The sequence below is a fragment of the Miniopterus schreibersii genome (genome assembly GCF_964146895.1).
Source record: "Miniopterus schreibersii genome assembly, chromosome: 1".
Taxonomy (NCBI): Eukaryota; Metazoa; Chordata; class Mammalia; order Chiroptera; family Miniopteridae; genus Miniopterus; species Miniopterus schreibersii.
The window spans coordinates 62,544,716-62,572,322 of record NC_138101.1 but is presented as its reverse complement, the minus strand read 5'-3'; the positions used below and the strand labels follow the sequence as shown (position 1 = coordinate 62,572,322).

General features: G+C 37.9%; 1 protein-coding gene across 1 annotated transcript in view; it reads right to left on the bottom strand.

Moving 5' to 3' along the window:
- Positions 1–642: 642 nt before the first annotated feature.
- The window catches only part of BANK1 (B cell scaffold protein with ankyrin repeats 1), a 306,359-nt gene continuing 279,394 nt past the window's right edge, over positions 643–27,607 (bottom strand). Inside the window, exons 13-18 of the mRNA XM_081154901.1 lie at positions 14,303–14,481; positions 10,119–10,182; positions 6,602–6,631; positions 5,502–5,557; positions 1,624–1,688; positions 643–1,368 (exon numbers count right to left, since the gene is read on the bottom strand). Coding sequence (XP_081011027.1) covers positions 1,629–1,688; positions 5,502–5,557; positions 6,602–6,631; positions 10,119–10,182; positions 14,303–14,481 — 389 coding nt within the window. The 3' untranslated portion in view covers positions 643–1,368; positions 1,624–1,628. The remainder of the gene's footprint in view (positions 1,369–1,623; positions 1,689–5,501; positions 5,558–6,601; positions 6,632–10,118; positions 10,183–14,302; positions 14,482–27,607) is intronic.

The following is a 27,607-nucleotide window of genomic DNA, read 5'->3' as shown; positions in this document are numbered from 1 at the left end:
CTGAATCTCAGGTAAGAGATGATCTAATTGCATTATAATCAGGGAAGTTAATATTTCACCTGTCACTGGATTTCACATTGTTAATAAGACTAAAGCTAATGGTGGAATTGTAGGCATCAGTCACAGGCTAGTATGGAAGTTTTAACTTTAGAGATGGTGTATACATTTACATTTTAAAAATGGAGAAAATAATAGAAAAGCAGTCAGCTTTCCTATTCCTTTCCCTATTTGGGTGTGACAATCCACAGAAATGGGGGCTCAGTGCGTGGAACAGCATGGCATTTCTTGAAAGCTTGGATGTGAAAATATAGACTGAATTTCCAAATATAATAATCAAAAGCAGCTTCTAAAGGGATTAATTAAACTGTATTTTTTTAAAAAATGAGCTTTTTAAAGAAAGTTAATAGTCTTGAGAAATCTATGTTTAATATTTTTCAGAATCACTTAAAAAAAATGACACTCCTATCACTGTTTAGAAGCTAGAAATTCATTTGTGTTTAGTCTAGTTTATGGGCCCTACACAGTGAAATTAATCAAGTTCACTTGTTTTCAAATAATTTTGGCAGACATTTCTCTCTGTAAACTGGTAAACAGAAGAATTTAGTGGTTAATTCCCTTGCATTGATTTTGAACTTCAGACATAGCTTTAAACATTCATTTTATTTGCAGCAATTGTGCATGAAGATCATAGAATGGTAAAACCACTTTCTATTCTATGCTAATAAATTGTGTCTAAGCAATAAGTTGATGAAATTGTAAATCTTTTAATAAGGAATACAGATTGTAGAAATGTATATCAATATGAGATACAAAAAGTTAGAAAAATAATGTTCTCAGGGTTACATGCAAATAAGCACTAAATAAGGAAAGATTACTGCAAACATCATGTGACAATAATAGTTTTGAATATGAGAAATTCAGGAAATGGACCAGCCACTTAAAAGGCAAATGTGTACTAAACAAATTTGTATTTTCATCGTTATTCTAAGGGCAGGAGGAGTAATTTATTAAGGTCAGTGCCTAAAACAGCCCCAATAAATGCTATAGAGCATTTAACTTTTCTGCTCTTGTTTTCCTTCAGTTTTCAAAATGGAAAATAGCTGCTTCAGTGGGAAAGTGCATTGTAAGATGCAAGAATTTCATTTTCAAAGAATGCAATTGCTCTATGGCATTCAATTTTAGGCTTGATATACCCATCTGAAGTAGATACAATGTCAATAAATTGTGGCAATAATAAAATCTGAAATCCAGAGGACTGCTTTTTGTTTCATAGTATAGATTTTCCCTGAAGACAGCAGGCAATCCAAATGCAAGCTTGCTTCACCCAGAAAGCACAGTGTCTGCAGATTCTTGTTTCATTATAATAACCTGAAAACAAGATCACAGGAAATGTATTAGAGAATAATGGATCATCAATTGAAATTGATTAGCTAGCAGAAACTCACCCCCATACATAAATCTTTCTAAGGAACAATCACCTTTGGCTTGAAAAATACCCGTGTTTGTTCTTTCAGGAGAAGAAAATGAAATATTTAGAGTATTCTGTTTGCTGGACAAATGATTCCTTCAAGTCTCTAATAAGCCTGCTTTAGAATTTTTAAAAAATATGGCTGTTTTTCTTACCTTCCTTAGTGATCTTTTCTGCAACAGAAACCAAACTCCTTTTCAACTTGGAGTCGAACAGGAGGCTAAGGGGAAAAAAAAAAAGAGATATAGAGAGACAACTAGATGGCCGTGTAGGTAACCATGGTACCCGCTGCCTCCCACAACCACATCAAAACTACAACTAAAATACAGAACAACCATTGTTCAGAACCTCCTGAAATCTAGCTGAACAGAAGTCCTACAACCAGGGAACTGAAGAAGCATCAAGGCTGGTAGGAAGGGAGGAGACGCGGGCAGAATCTGGGCTGAATCGCAGAAAGGAGGCTGCTTTCCCACACTCAGGTTCCGCGGTTTAAAATTGGGAGGGAATCTCGATGGTGGAAGTTTCCTGGAGGAGCCAGGGTTCCCAGCCCCACAGCAGACCCCCAGCCCAGGGCTCCAGGGCCGGGAAGAGACATCCTCACAGCTTCGGGCTGTAAAAACCAGAGGGGATTGTGGCTGAGGGTCGTGGAGTCCCAGGCAGCTCCTCTTAAAGGCCCGCACATGAACTTACTCAGACGCACTCCCTCTGAGCCCAGTGCTGGGCGGCAGCTTGAAAGGAAACTGTGACTTTCAGGGAGGAACTAACCTTCCTGAAATTGGGGTCAGAGCTGGAGGGGCAGCTTCCTCCCAGACACAAGAGCTGGCAGAGGCCATCGCTTCTTGGACCAGCCCTTCCTCTACAGAGCTGGCAGGCAGGGCCTTCTCTGAATTTCCATCAACCTGACTCACACCTTTTGCCCCACCCTGGTGATTCTCCGAGGCCCCACCCCTCCCCACTTGCAGGCTCATCCAGGCCATTTCCAGTGGTTTTTCTATGCAAGTGGCCTCTCTAGCCTCAGGCTTGGTACTTCTCTAAAATCTCTCAAACAAGCAGCAGCTGCCTCAATGTGCCCCACACCTCTCGGTAAGTGGCCCCAGGCCTGCACTAGTGGCAGCCGGCATTGGTTCATAGCTTGGCCTCTCCTGGACACCTCTAAGCCCAGCACAAGTAGCAGCCATTTATGGTTTGCTGTGTAGCTCATGCTGTGTGGCCCTGGGCAGGGCACAGACAGAGGCTGACTTTGCACCTCCTGGGAGGCCCCAGAGACAGTGCACCCAGTGGTCAGATTCAACCACACTGGATTACAACCCTGCCACATCCACGAGCGACACACTCAAAGTGTACACTGGGTGAACACCAAAGCCCCACTGAAGTAAATCCTGCTCCATAGGGGTGTCTCCAGCACAGCATCTTTTTGGCTGTAGTTATAGCTGGTCCTCACAGCTGATTGGCCTGGGGGTCAATTCTTCCCAGGGACACCAATAGCAACCAAGGCTCAACTACAACAGGACAGTGCACACAGCCCACACAGGGGAGCACCTAGAAGGCTCAGCTCAGGTGACTGGGGAGGCTGAGCCACTGGACCCTCCAGGACACCTACTACACAAAGCCACTCTACCAATTCCAGGAGACATAGCAGCTCTACCTAATACATAGAAACAAACACCTGGAAGCTGCCAAAATGTGGAGGCAAAGAAACATGTCACAAAGGAAAGAACAGAAGAAATCTTTAGGAGAGGAACTAAATGAAATAGATCCAAGCAAGCTAACAGAGTTCAGAATAATGGTTATAAAGATGATCAAGGATCTTAGTAAGACTATTAAGGAAACTAGTGACATCATCAATGACATAGTAAAGAATCAGTCAGAAATGAAGGCTACACTAGCTGAAAGGAAGAATAATTTACAGGGAATCAACAGTAGAGTAGAGGACGCTGAGAATCAAATCAGCAATGTGGAATATGAGGAAACAAAAAACACCCAACCAGAAGAGCAAAAAGAAAAAAGAATCCAGAAATATGAAGATAGTGTAAGGAGCCTCTGGGACAAATTCAAGCGGCCCAACATTCACATTATGGGGAAGGTGAAGGAGAAGAAAGAGAGCAAGAAATTGAAAACCTATTTGAAAAAATAATTACAGAAAAATTCTCCTACCTGGGGAAAGAAATAGACTTACAAGTCCAGGAAGCACAGAGGGTCCTAAACAAGAGGAACCCAAAGGGGCCCACAGCAAAACACATCATAATTAAAATGCCAAAGGTTAAAGACAAAGAGAGACTCTTAAAAGCAGCAAGAGAAAAGCAATTAGTTACCTTTAAGGGAGCACCCATACGGCTGTTAGCTGATTTCTCAACAAAAACTTTGCAGGTCAGAAGGGAGTGGAGAAAAATATTCAAAGTGATGAAAAACAAGAACCTACAACCAAGATTGCTCTGCCCAGCAAAGCTATCATTTAGAATTGAAGGTCAGATAAAGAGCTTCACAGATAAGGAAAAGCTAAAGGAATTAATCACCACCAAACCAGTATTACATGAAATGTTGAAGGGTCTTCTTGAAGAAGAAACTAATGAACAAAAGAAACTGACAAACAAAATAGACCTAGAGACATTGAAGCACGCAACAGACTGTCGTATCTCAGAGGGAAGACGGAAGGGGAGGGTGGGGGGTAGGAAGAAATTAACTAAAGAAGTTATATGCTTATATGCATAATCCATGGACACAGTGATGGGGTGAAGGCCTGGGGAGGGGGTCAATAGGGGAAAAAATGGGGCACCTGTAATACTTTCAACAATACAGATAAAAAAAAAGATAAAGAGCTAGCTAAAATTTTTCCATTTTTAAGGCTGGGCAAAGAAATATGATAAAGTCATAGTTGCCTTTCACAGCCATGATAAAACAGCTTTGAAGAGGCAGCTGATAACAGAATCCTCCATCTTAAAAGGAAAGAAATCATTGTAAAGCTCAACTTCATTAAAGTCCTTGAGGTCAAATTTTATTTCCATTTTGATGGAGAATAGTCCAAGTGTTGGGAATTTGTATTCTTTTCTCTTATTCAAAATCTTACTGCAAAATAACATGTCATGGTTGTACAGTCCTTTAGATTTGATAGAAGGATCTTTGTTTGACAAAGATATTTTCATAAATTCTTGGGCTAAGTGTTACCCCACCATTCTGCTATAGCTGAATGAGTTTAATGAGTCTATATATTGTAGGCTCATTAGGTCTATAGCCCACTGATGGGCCACAGAAATGCAAATATTTCCATCAGTTCTTAAGAGTGAATGGCTTTTATGACTACCTATGATTTATTTGAAACATTAGAGAGATTAAGGGTTATTAAAATTTGGTACACTAAAATTGGTTTATTATGAGAACTTACCAAGGGCTCTAATTCTGGATTTTAGCAAGAAATCCAGCTGCCATATGCCCTAGAGTAACTGCAAATTTCCTACATCGCATATACAGATGGCTGGAATAACAATTTTTATGAAGAAAAAATTGTGTTCAGGTCATTATCAGTGTTATCTTGAATTGGTCTTGGTTTTCAATTGCTGCTGCCTTTGTTTAGTATTATTTTTAGTTTCTCATTAACAATTTATTTTTAGTTCACTCTAAACAATGTGAAGTAATGCATATTTACATGAAAAATATTTCGGCGTTGTTTTTCCCCCCTATAACTAGACTTTAAGGGCTGTATACATTGTAGGCCAAATAGACTCATCATATTCCTATTGCTAAAGATGATGTCTTCATATCTCCTCTAAGATTTATTTGATTCTTACATGTGGAATTATGCCACATTTTGGCCTCAATGCCTTTTCCCTTTGATCAAGTTCCTTCCTTGCTTTTTTCCAAATAGTTAATTTCTTTAAATTACTGTTCATGGGTTTTGCACACAAATGCTTATGTAACCTATTTTATTTATATTTTTAGAATGTTTCAAAGCATAATCAGGATAGAAGGCTCTTATATTCTTTCTCAACAAAATTCTTTTTTTTTGCATTTTATCAAAATTAAGATAAATACAACCTACCTTATTGCCGAAGGGTATGTTATATAAAGTATTTTCATTGTGGACACTTTCATTACCTAGAAATACAAACTCTGTTACTATCTCTTTAGTCATTCACATATTTAATGATTCATTTATTCAGCACATTAAAAAAATTATATGTGCAAAGAGTAGGATATGGGTAAAGAGAAAAATTACTAAAGAGATAAAAAGGCATATTGAAAGTCACCCATGGCAAGTATATGCCATTAATTTCTCCTACCCAAGGCACCCTTGGGAAGAATATGCCATTAATTTGGGTAGGATACTAAGAAGTTGCTTCAGCTCAGAAACAATCCAACACCTTTGAATAACAACCTCACTTGGTCATGCCTTCTTCCTTTGTTTCTTTTCCTCATTTACCAGGATTTCCCAATTGCAGAATATACTTTTTAAGGAAAATTATTCCTACTACTCCCTGCTGGCTCATGCTACTGCCCTCCTGCCTTTAGTAGAGGCTTCCCATTTTCCATCCCATCCACACTGCTCACTTCTATTGCTTCTCCGTTTCCACAGTCAGCTCTTTGGTTCAGGCCATAGACAGTTGCTTCTATATTATCCATTAGCTGCCTAGCTGACCTGTATTTCCTCTCTGCCCTCCCAACATTCTGCACACATTCCTCCCCAGGATTCACATTAAAGTGAATCACTCTCTCAAGTGTTATTCCAATTCCATTTGCTCTATCAATAACTTCCACTCATCAAACACCAGCTCTTATTTACATATATCTTTATGGCAGTTCCCACGGTTGAATTCTTATCTACATTTTACATATGAGGAAACTGAGGCCTAAAGAGCTTACATGACTTGCCAAAGGTCACAACTAGTAAGTTGGAAAAAGCCAGGTCAATCAGAGTTCAAAGTACAAGCTTCCTTTACCATACAACAATGCCTCTAACATTACTGTTCTAGAGCCATATCACAATGCATTTTAGTTGTTAAATGGTTTTGCATATAAATACGAAATCTACGTGAGATTTTACACTGATCTGCTAATTATATTAGGTTTAATTTATATTGAACAATTTCACTATGTGCTTTATTTTAGTCTTAAATCCTCCAATAAATAGCAAGCACTTACCACTTGGATGATGCACAATGGTGAGCTTATCTAGAAGATAAAACACACACACACATTTCACTGGGTTTTGCTCAATATTTATTCTAAGCTTTCTTCTTTTTATTGTTTGACTACTTATCTTTAAGGTAAACACGAAATGTCTAATCTCCATCCACTAAATGTGAGAAACCATGTCTTTCATTACTTTTGTCTTTTTTCCTCCAGGTGCTTGTCCCAAGGTATTATTATTTTAGATATGTTTGGCACTTAGTAAAAGCTTGCTATTCTGCTTTGATGTTCTTTTAGCATGGACTACTCCATTCTTTTTTTGAAATGAACATTATTCAGTAATAATTACATATAGTACATACAATTCAAACATTTTTAAGTGTATAGTTTTCACAAATCTATACAGCCAGTTAGCATAGAGAACATTTCTCCTCCACGGAAAATCCTCTTGTGCCCCCTTACATCACTCCTTACCCCATCCTTACTCCTCATAACCCCTGATCTGATTTCTATCTCTAGTAGATTACTTTTATCCAGAACTCCAGATATGTAAATGGAACCTTATAGTGCGTACTTCTTTGTGTCTAGTATCTTTCACTCCAGCATATCTGCGAGATCCATTCATGTTGTTGTGTGTAATAGTAAGAATTCTTTTTTATTGCTGAGTAGTATATGAGGCAGGTTAGTAAGAAGCTAGGAAAATTCCCCAGTAAGGCGAATTGGGAAATGGAGACAAAATAGTTCAACAAATGCTGAGCAATTAGCAGCCAGCTAATAAATCACAAGATCTTATCTTCCCTAACCAAAGGCACTTAGGAACACATGGTTTACACTACTCTCCTCCTCAACCAGAGAGCGAGTAGCTTCAATCACCCTAGTCAGAGAGATAGGTAACGGAAACCCAGTTATTGCCATTAATGTCAGCCAAACCCTAGAATGGATAAAATCAGAAGAATAAATAACAAAAAAAAACACAATTAGAGCCAAATAAATCCAAGATAGAGGTGAAGCTGACCAGAGAATGATCACAAACCCCACTATACACTCATTTTGATGCATCAGCTTATTGAAGGACACACCTGAAAAGCAAATGAATATTCTGATTGAGACCTCCCTAAAATTCCTACCTGCACAAAACAGATAAACTCTCAAGACAAAGGACACAGTGTATGCTCTGCGTTGAGAACGCCTGTGCCCCACCCTTTCCTCAGGTGTGTCCTTTTGCTTTCTTTCTCCTAAGCTATAAGGGTTTTGAGGAGACTTGCAGCCAGGGGAGCAGCTCATCCCAGGCAGATCTGTCCCAGAAAAGTTTGAAATATGTGGGTTCTTGATTCTGTACAGAAAAGATTTTAAGTTGTTAAATGTATTGGCATTTTTGTGAATATGTCTTAGATGGACATATGCTTAATTATATTTTGTTAGTATCATTTTATTTTCCATAGTATCTGTTGTGATAGCCTCATTTAAATTCCAGATACAGGTAGCTCTTTTTTTCTCTTTTTTTCCCATGATCATTTTTTGACATGGGCTTACAATTTTAGTTATGTTTTGAAATAATGAATATTTGGCTTCTAAAATTTTCTCTGTTGTTCATATCTTTCATTTTTCATCAATTTTTATCTTTATTTTTTTTCCTCATACCTTTTTTTTGGGATTGAGTTTGCCTTTCATTTTCAACTTTGTTACAGCAGGCCTGGAGTGGGTCTTACTCTAAGTCATGGTCCTTACACCTTACAGCTCTTGGTATCACAGAAGAATGCCAGGTATTTTAACAAAGTATTAAGGAGATCTTTCCACTCTGGCTGGGCAGGAACTCAAATATCCCAGTATGGATTTTCCCTAACTCTACTCAAACTCTAGAGTCTCTGTTCTATAGTCAGTGCCCTAAAAACTGCTATCTTGTATGCCTTGAGTGGTCTTGCTCTGTAGTTGCACAGTTCATCTCGCAGCTACAGACCTGTGGAGTCCCTCACTCCCTCTGAGGCTACCTCTACCCAGCTACTGCTTCAGTGACCCACCACACACACGCCAGAAACATTAGCTGCCCTGGTCTCTGATCTTGGTCTCCTCAGTTCAACAGGACTGCCTTGTTTTGCACAGATTGTAACCAGAAAATCAGTCTTGGGAATCATGGGAGCTACCAGGTAAGCTTTGCCTGTCTCTGGCATTATAATCGCCTTAGGTTGCCTATTTTCCACTCACTGAAGTCAGTTGTCTCATATTTTTGTCCAGTATTAGTGTTCTGTATGTGGGAGAATGTACTTCGTACTACTTATTCCACTTTAGCTGGAAGGGGAGCTAGTTGATTTCTAATTAGGACACCAATGATTAAGAGCATTGACTTTGGATTCAAACAGAAATAGGTTGCAGTTGCTAATCTGTGTGTCTTAGTTTTTCAGAGTCTTAGTTTCCTTATTTATAAATTGGAACTAATGCCTACCTCAAAAGGTTATTGTAGGAAATTAATAAGGTATTATTAAGTGTATAATAGTCAATAAATATTAGCTACTACTATTACTAAATGTTCCTTAGAAAGTGATTTACATATTTTGCAATATTATACTTTGTTAAAATTTTCATCTTATGCCACATTAGAGTGGAAGTCTGCAGAACTTAGTTATCTGTAAATCTGTCCCATGGTTATGACCTTAATTATTTCTTTCTTAGTAAACATTTCTAAGAGAGCTTGAAGAATTCTCTATGGAAAACTAGATGAAGACCCAATAACATGAAAAGAAAATGAATGTTCACAGGATGACTTTCAACATGAAGCACTAGCTAAAAGGTATGCAATATCACTGAAAATGGAAGAGAGGAGAGCTTTCAAACTTTGCTAGCGGTTGTTAGTTTTTAATTATCTGTGCAGGAGCAGGAACTTAGGGAAAGAGTGGTCAGGTAGTGAGAACCTATTTATTTTCAATTTTGGAATGTGTTGTTTATCTTTGGAGGAGATTTACCAATTTAATAATGTTTGGTTAGTGTTAACATTGAGATGAGTGTTGTTTTTCCCCCTCCCTGAGAGCAACTGTTAATTATTAGCAAGGGGAATCTGCATTGCCAAGAAGCATGCTAGCTGCAGGGGAAGGCAACAGGAGATTTGCAATTGAAAATGATCCACATGTGGACAATTGTGAGAACTGACTATACTGAGACTATTCTATCTTATTAAAGTCTGACTCCTGAAAAATTTGGTATAAGGTCTCATATGTAAAAGAAACAAGCAAAAATCATCTTGTTTTCAACTTACATTGAAATCAAAGGAAAAGATTAACTAGCATTTATTGAACATCCAATTATAATTCAGAGAAGCTGAAAGTATTTAATATGTTAACTCATTAAGCAATTTTCAGATATCTATAACTATTCTTGTTTTGCAGACAAGGAACCTGAGTCCCAGGGATTAAAGACGCTGCCTGGTCACACAGCTGGGAAGCGACAGAATGTGGCTATGAACTCAGGCCTGCTTGACTCCAAAGTTCTTGCATTTTCCACTTCATCACTTTTTGAATAATAGGCACAGTTCACTTACCATAGACATTTGCTTCTTCCGGCCTCTTCCCGATAATGCAATCTCGTAGTTGTCGAAGTTTTTCCTAAACGAGGAGGCAGCCAGGAAGCAGAAGTCAAGATTTACAAATTTGTCATGGATCAAGGTCAACCATCAGCTACCATCCCCAGCACCACCATGACTGCTTAGTACTAATTTGGTCCTTCCAGTGTCCCAGCGAATATCCTTTTTTTTTTTTAAGTATATATATGTCTTTATTGATTTCAGAGAGAGAAAGGGAGAGGGAGAGAGAGAAACATCAATGATAAGAAAGTCATTGATCGGCTGCCTCCTGTGTGTTCCCCACTGGGGACTGAGCCCACAACCCGGGCACGTGCCCTGACTGGGAATCGAACCTCGATCTCCTGTATCCTAGGTCGATGCTCAATGGTTGAGCCATGCCCAACTGGGCCCAGCGACTATCCTTGATACTACATGTATTATCTTAATCTTCACAACCTCACTAGTAGATGTAAAATGTCATCATCTCATTTTATACATAGGGAAACTGAGATATGGAGAGGTTAAGGAACTTTCCCAAATCATGCAATTATAAGTGGTAGAGTCAGGATTGGAACCCAGAGCCCAATTCTTTCAGGAGCTGTTTTACCAATCTAACACCTGAGGGTCTACGTTAGTTATTTGGTGACTAAAAGCAGGGGAGTGACATAATGGTGACTTGCTGCTGCTGGAGCCCAAATCCAGCTTCTGTAGTACACAGTCCTTCCCAGGAATCCCTTCTAAGAATGAGGGACTCAGAAGCAAAGGAAACATAACTGGATTTCCCTTCTTAGCTAATTTGTGATCTTTCTTTGCTTTCCAAACATTCCCCTTTGAACATCTAATCTTTTTAACCACAATATAAAATAAAGTAACAATCAAAAATCCCCTTTGAAAAGAAAACTGAAGACTAGCACTGTTCCTTAAGAGTTTCCCCTGAAGCCTAGAAACCACATTTCCTAAATAGAGGGTTGTTCTCATTGCCTGACAGGTGCTCTCCTAAGAGTGGAGCAAATGTTCTTCAGGCGCTCAGGGACCGTCACCAGGAGTGAGGAGAATGACAGGCAAGGGGTTTACCTTCTCAGCCACCTGGCCTTCACCTCCGGGGTTTCTACATGGGTCTTCATTATTCTAGAAGCTCTCCTATTATTAAGCGCTTGGTACAAGCTCTATGTTTGTACAATTTTTCCTGTCTGTCAATAATTATGTAACTTTATAATCACCTCTGACAGACTCATCCTCAGGACAGAAGTGAATATTTTTGTAAACTACAAAAGTAATAGTGAAAAGTGGGATTGAGTGTGTGTACATGCACATTCACGGGGTTTAGCAGGATGTGAAGAAGAGGGAACCCTGAGTACTGTTGGTAGGAATGTAAATTAGTTCAGCCACTATGGAAGGTAGTATGTACATTCCTGAAAAATTAAAAGTACAACTACCATGCGGTACAGCCAACTCACTTCTGAGTATGTATCAGAAGGAAGTAAAAACAGGATATTAAAGAGCTTTCTGCACTCCCATGCTCACGGCCGCATCCTTCACAATAGCCAAGATATGGAAACAACCTACGTGTCTGTCAATGGATGAGTGGGTAAAGAAGATGTGATAATATTTATGGAATATATACATTTTATGTATAAATTTAATGGAATATTCTTCAGCTATGAGAAAGAAGGAAATCCTGCCATTTGTCACAATATGGATGGACACAGCTTGAGGGCATTCTGCTAAGTAAAAAATGTCAAAGAGAGGCGAATGCTGTATTAGACCACTTAGATGTTGACTCTTAAAACGTCAAACTCATAGAAGCAGAGCGTAGAATGGTGGTTACCAGGAACAGGAGGAGTAAGGGTTAAGGTGTTGGCCAAAGGGTACAAACTTTTAGTTACAAGTTAAGGGGATCTAATGTATAGCAAAATGATTATGGTAAACAACACTGTACTGTACACTTAAAAGTTGCTAAGAGAGTAGATATTAAATGTCCCCATCCCCCCAGCGGTAATTATGCGACGATGGAAATGTTAGCTACACTATAGGGCAATCATTTTGCAATATATAAGTGCATCAAATCAACAATTATATCTCAATAAAGCTGGGGAAAAAAGGAAAAGTACTGATTGATACCTCAAACAGTAGTTAGTCAGAACTACTAAGCTTTTGGCTCTTATGGAAAGCAGTCTTAGTGCCTGATTTTGAATATACAGGTTAATTTGTTTTGTTTAGTTTTGCATTAAAAACTAACCATATTCATTAACCCATTGTCCCTTCACATTAGATAAGTCAGATCAGTCTCAAAGTAGCAAGTATTGACCACCTTAAATTCTTTCTAAAACAATATTAAATAGAAACCCACAAACAAAATAGAAATAACCAAGTGTTTAATAAAACAACTAGTGAAATCATTTTAAATAAGATATTTGGGTTGGATTACTCTGAATTGTAAACTTTACTATTGTAGGGCCTAAGGAAGATGGGATAAAAATGACTTATTTCAACAAAATTCATACAACGTAGCATTTCTAGGAAAGTGATTTGTGTGCCTGCACTTCAGCATATTTTACCTGTTTCAGGATAAGAGGGATGTTTGATGGAGATGCATTGGCACAGACTGAGAAGCATGAACAGTGATCAGTTACAAAACTCTATGATCAGCGTTCTTTCACGTTTGTTTGGCAAAATCACTGTCCTTGCTTAGCACTGCAAAGTCTGGACCACGTTTAACCACCAGCCCACAACCGGAGCTGCCCTTAGAGACAGATGGTTTCTGACACGGGGTCATCTCAGATGTACTGGGAAAGTTCCTTTACCTAAACTGTCTCCTGTGTATATGCCATATTGTTTAAATTGTTTTCCTAAGCATTGTTTTTTGTAATCCTCACCTGAGGATATTTTTTCCATTGCTTTTCAGAGCGTGGAGAGAGAGAAAGAGAGAGAAACATCAATGTGAGAGAGGCACATGGATTGGTTGCCTGCCCCACGTGCCTGACCAGGGTCTGGGGGATGAAGCCTGCAACCGAGGTACATGCCCTTGGCTGGAATTGAACCCAGGACCCTTCAGCCTGAGGGCCAGTGCTCTAACCACTGAGCCAAACTGGCTAGGGCTTAAATAAAAAATAATCCCTTGGGAAAGATAGCATATTAAGCTATTAATGATTATTTATACTTTGGCCTAAACTATCTAATTAAATGTGTTTCATCAAACAGCTGCCTGACAACTGGGTTCTAAGTCCCTGGAGCTTTCTGTGATGAGAAGACAAACTGCAGGAATGTTTTGGGACCAGGAAGGCCTGGGGATACATAGAATAAGGGCCTGATACCCCTCACTGAGGAATGTCCCAGAGTGTACATGGTGCATTTTATTTTCATTCTCATCTCTGCACCACCTACTCCAATCCCCTCTCAGGGTGTACATTATATTTATAGAAGACAAGACTAAGCTTATCTGACATTAATTCTCTTGGCAGATTAAAGGGAAGAGAAGATAATACTTATTACATTGCATTTAGGACTATTGCCTGATACAATTTCAATCATTTTCATGTTTCCTTTAAGCCTGGTCTACATAATACTCTTGTGAATGCCGATCACATGTTAGCGTAAAGATGTGTCACCCTAATTTCATCAGTGAGATTCATAAAACATTCACTATCCTAACGACAGCGTTGTTGAGGTATTAGCTCTAATACATAAGGTCCCGGCACTGACTTCACCAGGGGTTTGTAAACATGAAGTCTGGGTATTTTCAACTTTTATTTATTTATTTTTTTTAAAGGAAGTTTGTTTGTTTGTTTGTTTTCAATATATCTTTATTGATTTCAGAGAGAGAAAGGGAGAGGGAGAGAGAGAGAAACATCAATGATGAGAGAGAGTCATTGATCGGCTGCCTCCTGCTCCCCCCGACTGGGGATCGAGCCCACAACCCGGGCATGTGCCCTGACCGGGAATCGAACCCCGATCGCCTGGATCCTAGGTCGATGCTCAACCACTGAGCCACGCCCGGCCGGGCTATTTTCAACTTTTAATTGGTAGTTTGAAAACATCTTATTTTTGTGGCTATTTGCAAACAAATGAACAGTTACTTGTATTTCTTGTGAAGACTCATCATTTACAAAGAGGCTAGGAGCTCTGTGAGGGAATGTTCCAGAAGGGATTGGGGTCAGTATTACCTGCTGAATTATTTCCAGGCCTGTCTTTCCCATTTGCCATTGTTTAAATTTCTTAAGGGCTTGGTCCATAGATAGTTTCCCGCTCTTCACTTGCTCCTGCAGGAGGATGAGTTCTTCTTGCCCAGTGGCCAGGCAGCTTCTCAAAGTGGAAAAGGCTTGACTCTCCACCCGAGGTCTGTCTGCAGTATAAAGGAGGGTGTTTTAATGAGATGTTGATCTATGACAACTGGAAAAGAAAAAAACCTCTAAAAAACAAGCAGCCGGAGTTTCTTCTTCTTACTGGTCTATGAGCAGTTACAAAATAAATCAGTAGACATTTCTTAATGATTTTTATCTAAGGATGGCTGTGCCTGGCACCTAATGTTAAGGTTAAAGACAATGTGTTGCGTCACTGAGAAGGCAGAGGAGGGGGAGAACAGTAGCAAAAGTTCTGCCCTGCACCAGCCGTGGGCAGTGCCAACTGCATGGTCTATTTGTGAGGATTACTTTAAAAAAGGTGCACAGAAACTTAGCATAGTGCCTGCCACACCGTAAGCTAAATAAATGTTAACATTATTATTAATAATAAATATTTGTGGAAAACATAATCTCTTTAGCTTTGGAAAAAGAGGTCTCAACCAAAATCCTAATGTCACAAGAGGGTTAGGATCATTTGAAAGTTTATTCCTGAAAAATTTTAAAATAAATAATTGGTGGTCATTTTGTAGTGAATTGCTTTTTTTTCAAGAGTTTATTTTTGGAATATTTCATGTATTATTTGTTCAGCACAAGAGGAACATTAGATGGTCCGATTTCCCATGTGTGGCTGCCAATGCCACACCAGGGGCTGGCCTGAAGTCCAGTGGAAGGATATCACAGACCAAGATGAAGATAGACATGAACCTTTAGGAATGTCCTGGCTACCCAAGTCCCTGTCACTCCTGATAATCACTGGATGGTATCACATTTGTGCTGCCTGCCTGGCTGCAGAACTCATCCGAGTTTGTACCTTCTCACTTATATATTCCTATGAAGTCCAGCCTACCCACTGTCTTATCCCAGGAGGGACAGGGTGACTCAGCAGCAGCACACGTGTTATGCACTGCCAAACTTAAATGCGCCCAGAAAGTCTAGAAGCAGAGAATAGGTAGTCCTCCCCGGTGTGTACTAATGAGCTGGCCCTGGAGAAATCGCTCCTTACTCGGGCCCCTTCTTCAAGAAAGAAATAGGTCAACTAGACGGTATCCAGAGCAGGCTGACAAGGACTGGGAGACGGGAGGGCATTACAATTCTATAGACGTAAGGATTCTCTGACAAGGTTCGGATTGGTAAGTCTGGAAAAGCGACGTTTCAAGTACTTTATAGCATGTTTAAGTATGTGAAGGAGACTTGAGCCACAGGGCTGTCTTGGCACGATTTCTGATGTCACTCTCAGTGGTGAAAAGAATTCTAGGAGAGAATCTGGGAACAAAGATTTAGAGAGGGTTTCTTTCTGAAAAGATTCCCGTGCACCTAAAACCGCTCCTTGGCCCATCGTTCTGATTCCCTCAGGGCTTTCTTGGCTTGTCTTTTCTCTTCAGAAGTCCTATTTCCCCAGAACTAACAAGATGTCAACAGATTCTGTACTCCAAACCTATTCCCTCAGAGATGATGAAGCATGAAATCCCAGCGGAACTGGAGATGCACAAGTCAGCCAGAGGGCTCGCTGGTTCAGCAGCCGAAAGCACAGATAAGAAATGAGGTCCTGCTCCTTGTACCACTTGCTTTTCATAGGTCTCCGCACTCCAATTCGATTCATGAGATGCAGTTTGCAGTGGCATCTTACCTGCTGCTCCTGCCTGAGTGTGGAGGTTTAGCAGCGTCATTTAGGAGCTATGCCATTTAACTGGCACCTCGCTTCCATCATCTCTCTGCCTAAGTGTGAATCCATTTTTATCCCAAGTAACCCAGGCAGCTGAATTTTCTGCTTTTTGTAGAACTTATCACAAGAAAAGTCTTCCCAGAAAACCATGCCAGCTTCAATTTTGCTATATGTGCTGATTTAGCAGAACTCAAAAAAAGTATCTTTTAAATAATATTCATTTCAATCACCCATTCATATCTCAAATTTTAGCTACTAAAATAAAAGAAAGATGACTTTTTGGGGATGTTAAGGGAGGAGGGATTCTGGTCTGTGTGGTTGTGTAGGGAGATCAAAAGAACAAAAGTTAGGAGCAGTGGGAGTTCTATGTAGCAAGCCCTGGAAGTGAGTTGTTTACAACTAGTTTTCCATGCATCTGCTTTTACCTTTTTTTCACACTTGATAAATTACTATTAAGCATGATAAGTTGCAAAGGAAAATGATTTAGACACTTTACTATGTTTCCTCTTAAGGGTAGACTAGTCAAACCAAAACGTGCAACCTATAATTTTTGGCAGTGTGTGCAAAATTGCATTTAGATTTTATGGGGGATGGAAGGATTTGTTTCTTCTTCCCCAATTTTATACATGTTACTAGTTTATTTTCAGAAGTGTTAGTATGAGTTTAACATTATTTTCCTCAAAAAGCATGTCTGGCTGTGAAGTGTATATACTGCAGACTCTTGGTCTCTTATTGTAAAAGCTTCAAGACAAACTACAGTTTCTAAAGTTTCTTTTTTTTAATCGCTTCTCAGCCTTTTGGTTAAGATCAAGTGTAAACTTTCAGTTTCTTTTGGATTATTCTCTCTACAACATGTTCCATTTGAGGAAGTGTTGGTCATATAAACATCAAGAAACCCACTGTGGTGAGTGTGTGAATCCATAGATTAGGTAAGAGAACAAGTTGGGCTTTTCGTTTAAAGTCCTTCTATTTACAGAGTGACTGGCTAGAAGAACATGTTTTTACTGAAAATTGGAAAGGAAACAACTTGATTTCCCAACAAGAAATGTAAAGTACAAACTATTTACTTAGTAAATATTAGGTAGTGATTAAAAGAACAGAAATTGCTAAGAAGACCATGTGGCAACATAAAAATGCCTATTATGTAAGTATAAGCACAAAAGCAGGATACAAAATTGTATATAAAGTAAAATTTTAACAATATCAATGTTATTTGTATAATAAAGCATGGAACAACATTTTAAAAGATGATACCAGATGTTCTATTGTGATGGTACCAGGGGTGATAACATTTTTTTTCTTCTAATTTCCAACACTCTATAATAACACTATACTGTTTTCACAACAAGAAAATATCTCCCACTTTGCTATTAGGTTTCCCCATGGAAAACATGTCATTCCAAACCATGCTAGATATACCATGGACCTTTTCATACTGTACTATCTTACCAAACTATTTTGGGAGCAATCAGAAAGCACTTGTCAATAACAGGACTTAAAAATCAGTGACCGAGATTTAAATCTCAAGTTATTGTTTTGTTCTACAGCTAGGAGATTGGCAGGTAAATAAGCTCAGGTCCACATGGTCAGACTAATATATACCTGGAATTTTGATTTATTTGTAAGTTCCAAGCAAGTGTCTACATTTCCTTAACTTGGGGCTGCAAATTAACAGAGTCTGTCCTTGACTAAACGTTGGCCCTTTTCCAACTAAGCCTCACCTTTTGTATTTCCACGGTTGTCTTTGTGTTGCTTAATTTTCACAAGGATCATGCTAAGTTGGTAGCCAGAAACTCCCAGTCCTGATATCTGGTCAACCTCAATATTTTATCAGCTTCCTTACCTTCTATCATTCCCCAGGTAGTGTCTGATTACCTGCCAGCCTTCAGCAGGAATCCATTAGGTCAATTTAGCTAGAATCCCTCTTACCCCTGATTTCTCTTAACAATGTTCCATCCACTCGCTGCCCCTCCCACACTTTACAGCTTAGCTATAAACTCGTACTTTATCTTTTTGTATTCAGAGAGGAGGCCAGTGTCTCTCCTTTACTGCAAAAGCACGTTGCAGTGGTCCTTGTACGTGAACCATAGTCCCCCTGAATAAAGTCAGCCTCACCGTTTCGACAAGCATCCGAATAATTTTTTCATGGACAATGTATTCTTTGCTGTTTCACTTTAATAGTTGGGGATTTAGAACATGACCTTTTCCCCACCACTTAGAAAATTAAGAAAAGTACTAAAAGACAAAATGACTGTCACTCAACATTTTAGTGATTCTCCTTTTTAATTGTACATTTATTTTCCTAAACTGGGCTTACATGGATCTGTTTCCTGTTCTTTTTTCTTATTCACATAACCTAAGAATATTTCCATGCCACTAAATATTCTTTGAAATGTGTTTCAATGGCACTATTATATCTCAAAGTGTGTATAGTCAATATTTAAACATTTTGCTACTGTTGGCTATTTTTTATTCTTTCTACAATTAATTATATATTATTGTTGCTTCAAAGTCTTATACATAAATCATTGGCTGTTATGCTGTCAATGGCCTTAGATTAGACTACTAAAAGTGTAATTTTTTAGTTTAAACACTTGTACAGCTATTTATACTTAGTGCCAATCTCCTTTTCTTGAGGTGTGTTGCTCTAGTCAGCCTCACTGGGATGACGGAGTCCCTGTTTTATTGCACTTTTAATAATATTTTGCATTATTCAAGTAAAAAAAGCACAAAAATCTTAATAATTTTATAATCTAAACCTTCCTCTCACTGCTAGTGATTATCCTGCCAATATAACACTAAGTACTGTGTATTTAAGCACTGCATAAGTAGCAGACTTCAATAACATATGTCAAGAAGTGCTGCATTAATCCTTTTATTTTTCTAAATGATTGCCTGGTCTCAGCTCTGTTTGTTTGTTTATTTATTATTTATTTATTTATTTATTTATTTTCTTTGTGAATTTAGAAGCAGTCTTCCAAACTGTTGTCTCTTTCCCCAAAGAAAAAAAAAATCCTTTCAATCCTTTAAAATGATTGGGGTTTTCTTAAATCTATCAATCATTTTAGGAAGAATTTAAACTCTTTATCTTCCTATGCAGAAAAATGATGTATCTCTTTCTTTTGAGTGGGAACTTTTTGTGTTCTCAATATATAGTGAATATGTTTCTTTTCTTTCACGATGTCTTCCAGCTATTATTGCTGGTACATAGAGAAGCAAATGATTTCTGAATTATATTCAACTGTTTTAAATAACTTTTGGGAGTCCTGTAGTAGATTCTGTCATGCTTTTTAGGTACATCTAAAAATAATGAAAAAGTATGCTCTCCTTCCCAACAGTTACACTTTTTATTTTACATTCCTATGTTATTCCCCTTATTAGAACTTTCCAGAATAAAGGTAAGTAAAAATGTGGATAATAAGCATCTTTATTTTGTTCCTAGCCTTAAGGAGAATAGCTCTATCCTTGAACTAGTAGGATATTCCTAATTATGTCAAGAAATCCTCCTCCAACCGGGCCGGGTGTGGCTCAGTGGTTGAGCATTGACCTAGGATCCAGGAGATTGCGGTTCGATTCCCGGTCAGGGCACATGCCCGGGTTGCGGGCTCAATCATTGACTCATCATCGATGTTTCAACTCTCTCTCCCTCTCCCTCTCCTTTCCTCTCTCTGAAATCAATAAAGGTATATTTAAAAAAAAAAAAAAAAGTCCTCCTTTTTATTCTGTAAGATTTTAAAAATTATGGATAATTGAAAATTATGGATAGAAAAGACATGATTTATGTCTTTTTCATCATTAACTGAGATTATCATGTATTTTTTCTTAATGAAATAACTAACATATTGCATTAATATTTCCACTACATGGGATGATTCATATAATAGGAAAACTCTTTTACTTGAGTTTGAAATAACTGAGTGGCAAAACTGGTCCCTAATTATCTTTTGAGTTAAAATATACCTTAGTTATTAGTCTAGTAATATTTTTAAAAGTTCCTTAATCACCTGACATAGGTTTTTAAAATATAAATTAAATCTCTTTATTTTTAAATACACTTGATTATTCAGAGCAATTTTAAGTTCATAGTAAAGTTGAGTAAAAGGTGCAGAGGTTTTCCATATACCAGCTGACCCCACACACGCATAGCCTCCCCCATTATCAACATTTCCCATCACAGTGGTACATTTACTACAACTGATAAACTTATATTAACACATCATTATCACCTGACATAATTTGTTATTAGTATTTCTCTTTAAAAAGTCATATGTTTTCATATCCAATAAAATAAAATAATTCCTCTGATTCTGTAAACTGCCGTCTTCTCATGACTGACTTTTAAAAATTGGTGTTTTGATTAGCTTTACCAGAGGACTTGCTAATTTACTCTTTTAAAAATAAAGATTTAGATTTCGTCAACATTTCTTGTGTTTTCGCATATGAATTCTTCAAATTCTACCATCAATTTTTAATATTTATTAGATTTATTTTACGGGCTTCATTCCATACTGTTTTCTAGCCTGTCTAGTAGTTCCTTTGTTTTCCTTCTCTTCTGTAATGATAGCAGTTCTAAGGCTCTGCGGTTGCCTCTGCTTATGCAGAAAGTTTGTAGGCCTGTTTTCTTTTTAAAAAATATATCTTTATTGGTTTCAGAGAGAGGAAAGGAGAGGGAGAGAGAGAGATAGAAACACCAATGATGAGAGAGTCACTGATCGAGCCCGCAACCCGGGCATGTGCCCTGACCGGGAATCGAACCCCGATTGCCTGGATCCCAGGTCGACGCTGAGCCACGCCCGGCCGGGCTGTAGGCCTGTTTTCTAAGCAGTCAGTCTCCTGTGTTTTAATCTTCTCTTTGCATTCAGAGTTTTTCAGATTCTTTTCAGTTGTTTTTAATTTAAATTTCTGTTATTAATACTTTAAATACTGTACTGAGATAAAAAAGTGGGTTGAATAGGTCATATTTTATTAAGTTTATTTTATCAGCTAGCATATTATCATCAATTATGGATATTGAAAAGTGTATAGTATATTAAGTACAAGCATATCTGAATTTTTAAAAAAATTATTGTCAAAAGTATTACAGATGTCCCCTTTTCCCCCTCCACTGATCTGCTCCACCCCACTCCAGGCCCCTCCCCAGGCCTTTCCCAAACTATTGTCTGTCTAAACTATTGAGCTATGCATATATGCATATAAATTCATTGGTTAATCTCTTCACACACCCCACCCCTTCCTTTTGAAATATGTCAGTCTGTTGCATACTTCAATGTCTTTTGTATCTTTTTCGTTATTCAGTTTATTTTGTTCATTAGATTCCACATATAAGCGAGATCATGTGATACTTGTCTTTCTCTGACTGGCTTATTTTGCTTAGCATAATACTCTCCAGGTCCCTTTCTGCTGTCTCAAAGGGTAGGAGATCCTTCTTTTTTACAGCTGCATAGTATTCCATTGTGTAAATGTACCATAGTTTTTTAATCCATTTATCTACTGATGGGCACTTGGGCTGTAAAAGAAACCAGCATCAAAATGAAAAGGGAACCCACTGTATGGGAGAACATATTTGCCAATGATACATCTGACAAGGTGTTAATTCCCAAAATATATAAAGTACTCATACAACTCAACAAAAGGAAGACAACCTAATTAAAAAATGGGCAGGGGACCTGAATAAGCACTTATCCAAAGAGGGCATACAGATGGCCAAGAAACATATGAAAAAATGCTCAACATCACTAGTTATCAGGAAGATGCAAATTAAAACCACAGTGACGTACCACCTCACACCTGCCAGAACGGCCACCATTAATAAGTCAACAAACAAGTGCTGGTGAGGATGTGGAAATGCAGTACACTGGAATAACCACTATAGAAAACAGTGTGGCGGTTCCTCAAAAAATTAAAAATGGAGCTGCCATTTGACCCAGTGATCCCACTTCTAGGAATATATCCTAAGAAGCCAGAAACACTAATCAGAAAGAATATATGCACCTATTTTCATAGCAGCGAAATTTACAATAGCTAAGATCTGGAAACATATCCTAATTTTTTATATACCCTCTTTTATTTATATTTTTGCATTTTTACTACTTTTCAAAGATTCAAAGTACTTATAACCTCTCACTACTACTGTGGTTTTGTCAGTTTCTTTAATTCTATCACATTTTACTTAAATATTTTAATGGTTTGTTGTTGTTGGTAATCCTCACCCGAGAATATGTTTTCCATTGATTTTTAGAGAGAGTGGAGGGGGGAGAGAGAGAGAGGGAGAGGGAAAGATAAAGAGAGAGAGGGAGACATCATGTGGGAGAGACGCATCTATCGGTTGCTTCCCGTCCTCGCTGACCTGGCTGGGGAATGAGCGGCCACCCTGGTAGGTGCCTTTGACTGGGAACAGAACCTGAGACCCTTTGTACCCAGGCAGATGCTCTAACCACTGCGCACACCTGCCAGGGCAAATATTTTAATGCTTTAATATTTGCCACATAAAAGTACATGAATGACATGCTATTTATCTGGGTTTTGGAATTTAAAGAAATAGAGTGATTTCCTTTGTCTAATAAGCACTCTTCCCATGAATTCTATTTTTTCTAAAATTAAGATTGAAACAACTCCTTCGTTTCTCTTTCTTTAAGCAATAATTACTCACCATTGATTTTTTTAACTTTTCTTTAGTATATTTGGTGTTGTATCTTTTTAAAACAGACTATAGTTTGATTTGTCTGTTACCCAAATTATTGTCTGTGTCTTCCATAAAAGAGAATGTATAGCATTACATTTGGACTTGGCAGGCATGGGTACAAATCTTAGCTCTGCTTCACCCCACCTTTGTAAACATCAGTTTCTTTGTCTTTAAAATGAAGATAAATAATCTTTCCTTATAGTGTTACTGCCAGGGTTAAAGGAGTTAATGTGTGTAAACTTGCTTTGTGGTACAAGCAAAAGCCCTGGAAGTCAGAGGAAGTTGTTATTATGATTACCTGAAAAGACAGTATAGTAGGCGATTATAAACAGGGGCTTAAGAGTAAAATAGAATTAAATTCAAATTTGGCCTCTATTACTTATTAGCTTTGTGACCTGGGTTACATAACCAATCCTTCTTAAAAAGGAAAATGACATCTATCTCATAAGATAAGGGTGATGACTTAATAAGCTATTGTATACACCGTGCTATTTGTCCTCAATGATTGTTACTGCTCTGTGAGGATGCTTAACTGGCACATTTATTGTCATAACTGTTGTTCTTATACATAATCTGAATCTGGTTTTGTGTACTTTTTTTTTTGTCTGTACTTGTAGTTTCTGACTTTTGTTATAAAGAATATATATGTCTATATATATTACAAAATGAGCAGAGGACCTGAATAAACACTTCTCCAAAGAGAAGTGTACTAGATATATTATATGTAATATATTTATATATAATTATGTAATATTAAGTGATTTGGAAGGTACATACTCTGTTTTTAAATAATGGTTACTTTACTAAACTTCAAAGATTTTCTTACCTTATATTTTTTGATTAGTAAAATCACAAATAAAAGGGCATGATTTTAATTTATTTCATTTCTTCTAGTTTCTATGCACTTTTATAGTATTTGAGAATTAGACCCATAATACTGCCATACAATTATGATTTGTTGCATTATGTATTTATTCTTTATCACCAATACTTTACATTCACATGGTTTATAAATAAATTTATAAAAATTATTTTATTGAAGTCCATGTTTTAGTGAATTTGCTATCCCCTACAAATTCTTTAACATCATGACTTCTTTTTTGAGCTATTTATTTGTTTAATCTCTCATTTACTTAAAATATTTTGGGGCACTACTTTTATGGTGACATAGAAATGTTATCCTTTCTAAAACCCTAAAGTATATTTCAAATCCAAAAAGTATATTTGTTTTCTTCTGATGTGAACAAATACCTGACTAGATATTAATATGTCCCAATCTTTTCACAATAAAATGTGTAGTCCTTTACTTCAAATTTTTATTACATCGATTAAGTAATTTTTAAACTGATTTTTATTTTTTAATAGAAAATCTTAGTTAAAATATTTTCTTAACACTTTAGGGCTGTGTCTTCATCTTTGTATTTTAAAATATTTGCTAGGGCCCGGCCAGGCGTGGCTTAGCAGTTGAGCGTCGACCTAGGATTCAGGCGATCGGGGTTCGATTCCCGGTCAGGGCACATGCCGGGTTGCGGGCTGCAGCTGATCAATGACTCTCTCATCATTGATGTTTCTATCGCTCTCTCCCTCTCCCTTCCTCTCTCTGAAATCAATACAGATATATTTAAAAAAAATAATAATAAAATATTTGCTAGGGTGCTTTTAAGTCTGGATATATTTCTTTACCTTTTTCCGGATCACAGCGAGCCCACAGTCTGCATACTCCATTTCCCACTACCCCACTCTCCAAAGCTTTGTTTAGCTGTTATTTCTTGTATTGCCTGTCCTGTCTTAAATATGCCTGTTATGCAGGAGTTGGATCTCTGTTCTTCATACCTTCTGATTGTTTTCAGTCTTGCCATGTATTGAGAGCAAACCCTTCTCCAATCACATTCTCTATTTCAATAATTGACTTCACCCACTGTCCGTCTTTTTGTTGTGACCAATGTGGATTTTAATTTGCTATTGGAACTTCCGCTTCCAAGTGGATTTTATTCTTACCACACCTCCTCCTGCCACCTGGTCCCTTTCCATGTCATGTGCTTCACCTCATCCTGTCATCCCACCTAAAATGTCTTTCAGCTCTTTGCTTTCATCTCAGACTGACTTTGACACCTCACATGTTTTACAGTTACTGCCTTAGAACATTTTGTAAAAAGTTAAAATATTTGTGAAAATCTTCAGATTGAAAAAGTTATAAATCGTTCGTTGAAATGTTCTCTCTGTGTGTGTGTGTGTGTGTGTGTGTGTGTGTGTGTGTAGTTCCCGTTATCTCCATGTTAATACCCTGGTACTTCTGTGGAAGATGTCACAATCTTAGTCATGAAAGAAATATTTGCAGAAGTATAATTATCCTGGGTTTCTATGATGGAAAGTGTCTTCCTTTCCGCAGGAGTGATTTTTTAAGTTCTCATATTATTTGCTTGTCCCCTTCTTCAGTTCTTGAGAGAGAACACAGCTATAGAATCACATTCACCAAGACATTTAATGTTTATTTATCCTCTGAGTCTATTCCTTGTGCTCAGACCAAATTTTGATTTCTGCTCTAGGAGCGCAGAGGACTTTGAGAGGTGTGGGTCACAGCTCAAGATCCCAGGGCTTAGCAGGCTTTTGTTCAGTGCAGCTGTCACCTGTAAGTGGCGTGTGATTCTTTGGCCTTATGTACTGACAGAGCTGCAAGTACTAACTCTCTGTATAAATTACCAGCAGAATTCTTCTTTACCATCCCATCCCTCCATCACAGAGCTTTACTTGAGGCTCTTAGGATGCAAAATGTAACATGAAATCCCTCCTCCTCCCTTCCTGCTCACAGGGCCACTCTCTGCATGTACACAGAAGGCCCACAGCTGGAGAGAGCAGACATTTAAAAATTAGCATCTGTGCGAGTGAGAGCTGTGGATCAGCTGGTGGACTGCTGGTTTTATTTGTTTCAATCTCCTTCTTCAATCTTAGAATTAATTGGATTAATTCCAGCCTCTAGCATTAGCTTTTTCCAGTCTTTATTTTCACTGTTATTAAGAATTCCATCTTATTGATGCCTTGACTTCACAAGTACTTTCGAGAAGCCACACTGTGAGCTGTTGATACATCACTATTTTAGATAAGAATTCAGCTCTTAAAAGAGTTTTTGCAGGTATGACTTTAATAAAACAGCTTTTGTGAACAATATGGCAAATGGAAAGTTATACTGAAAAAGAGAATTGAGTCCATTATCCTTTTATGGAGCACAAATGACCACATTTTGATAATTTTCCCTCTTTTCTTTTTTAATATATCCAGCACTGGCAAAAACAGCTGAAGAAAATACCTCAGAGACCAGCATTCTTTTTTCCCCAAATAAGGGTAATACCATCCACATTTTCCCAGGTCTCCTACTTATAGAAAATTTTATTATTTAACATTTATCAAACTGCTGCAGCACTGGGCACTTAGAGAACACACAAGATATGTTCTCTGATTATATCTTTCCCATGAGCACGAACACCCCCAAGAAGGCCAGCCAGTAATGACCGTGCAGTCTTTAGCGGAGAATCAGTGGGCAGACACTACACCAGGGATTGTAAACTCATGAGCCTACAGGGGCCAGGCAGATGGAGTTACTGAGTAGACAAGATTCAGTGCCTGCTTATTAAACACATCTGAATATTCATTATCACAAATAAGTATCTTAATTTTCTTGTTTTTATGATAACATGATTCTCTTTATATATTTTTTCCACTTTTGATAGAATTATAATTTTAGAGAAATGTGTCTCAAAATAACATGGAAAGCATATTAACAAATGATAATAGCAGGCGTATTTGTAGCAAGTGATATGATAATATAATAGAAAGTGGTTGGAGATTTGAATTTTTATATGAAACATGGGTTTAAACATGTCAAAACTTAAATTTATATTGTGCAGATTATTTTGGAAATATACTTAGAAGCCAAATTTGACCACCATATGCTTCTGAAACAGTTTTTTTCCGTTAGATTTTGTTTTTTTGTATGTTGGTTTTGAAATTATTGCTTATTCTCATATGTTCTACTTTTAGTCCATGTCTAAGGCCAGCCAGCCAACCACATTTTAGAAGCTCTAAAAAGAATGCTTATGCTCATCTCAGGTTGGGAAGCACCGGTACAGGCAGTTAGTTCAGGCAGATGTGCTCCACCCCCTCCCCCTCCCTCCAAGAAAGGGTTTGCCTTCTAAGAGCAACAGCAACAACAGATCCTTGATGCAATGCAGTGCTGAACCGTGTGGCTGAGATCTGTGGATGTGACTCATGATCACAGCGTGGCAGCTAAGGTGTTAATGCTAAACCTCATCAGTTGCCATGTACAATGTCTGAGGTGAGGCTACATTAATAAAATGGGGTTTATTCTGGTGAGGAGAGAAAAGGCCCCTTGGCATTGTCCAAGAAAAAAATATAACAGAGAAAAATAATGTAACAAGTCTGGGAGACTTAAGCAACCTTCACCCTAGACTATGACATGAGTTTGTGAACAGGGAAGATGAAGCAGACATGTCTATGTCCTTGAAGAAGCAGCCCTGACATGCCTCCAGCCTCCTTCGACTTGATAATGTTTACTCAGTAGGTTTCTAATTACTGATTTTATTGTATAGACACTTTATTATTTGGCAGGGGACTAATGAATGCAAACATTCTAGCGACTGGGAAGGGATCTAGTCACTGGAATGTATAGATTTAATAGGTTGAAATTGGGAGTTATAAATTAGTCTCCTATGAACTTGGTTAATATGACTCGGACTTCAAAACTGTGATCAACTCCAAGCTCACTGAC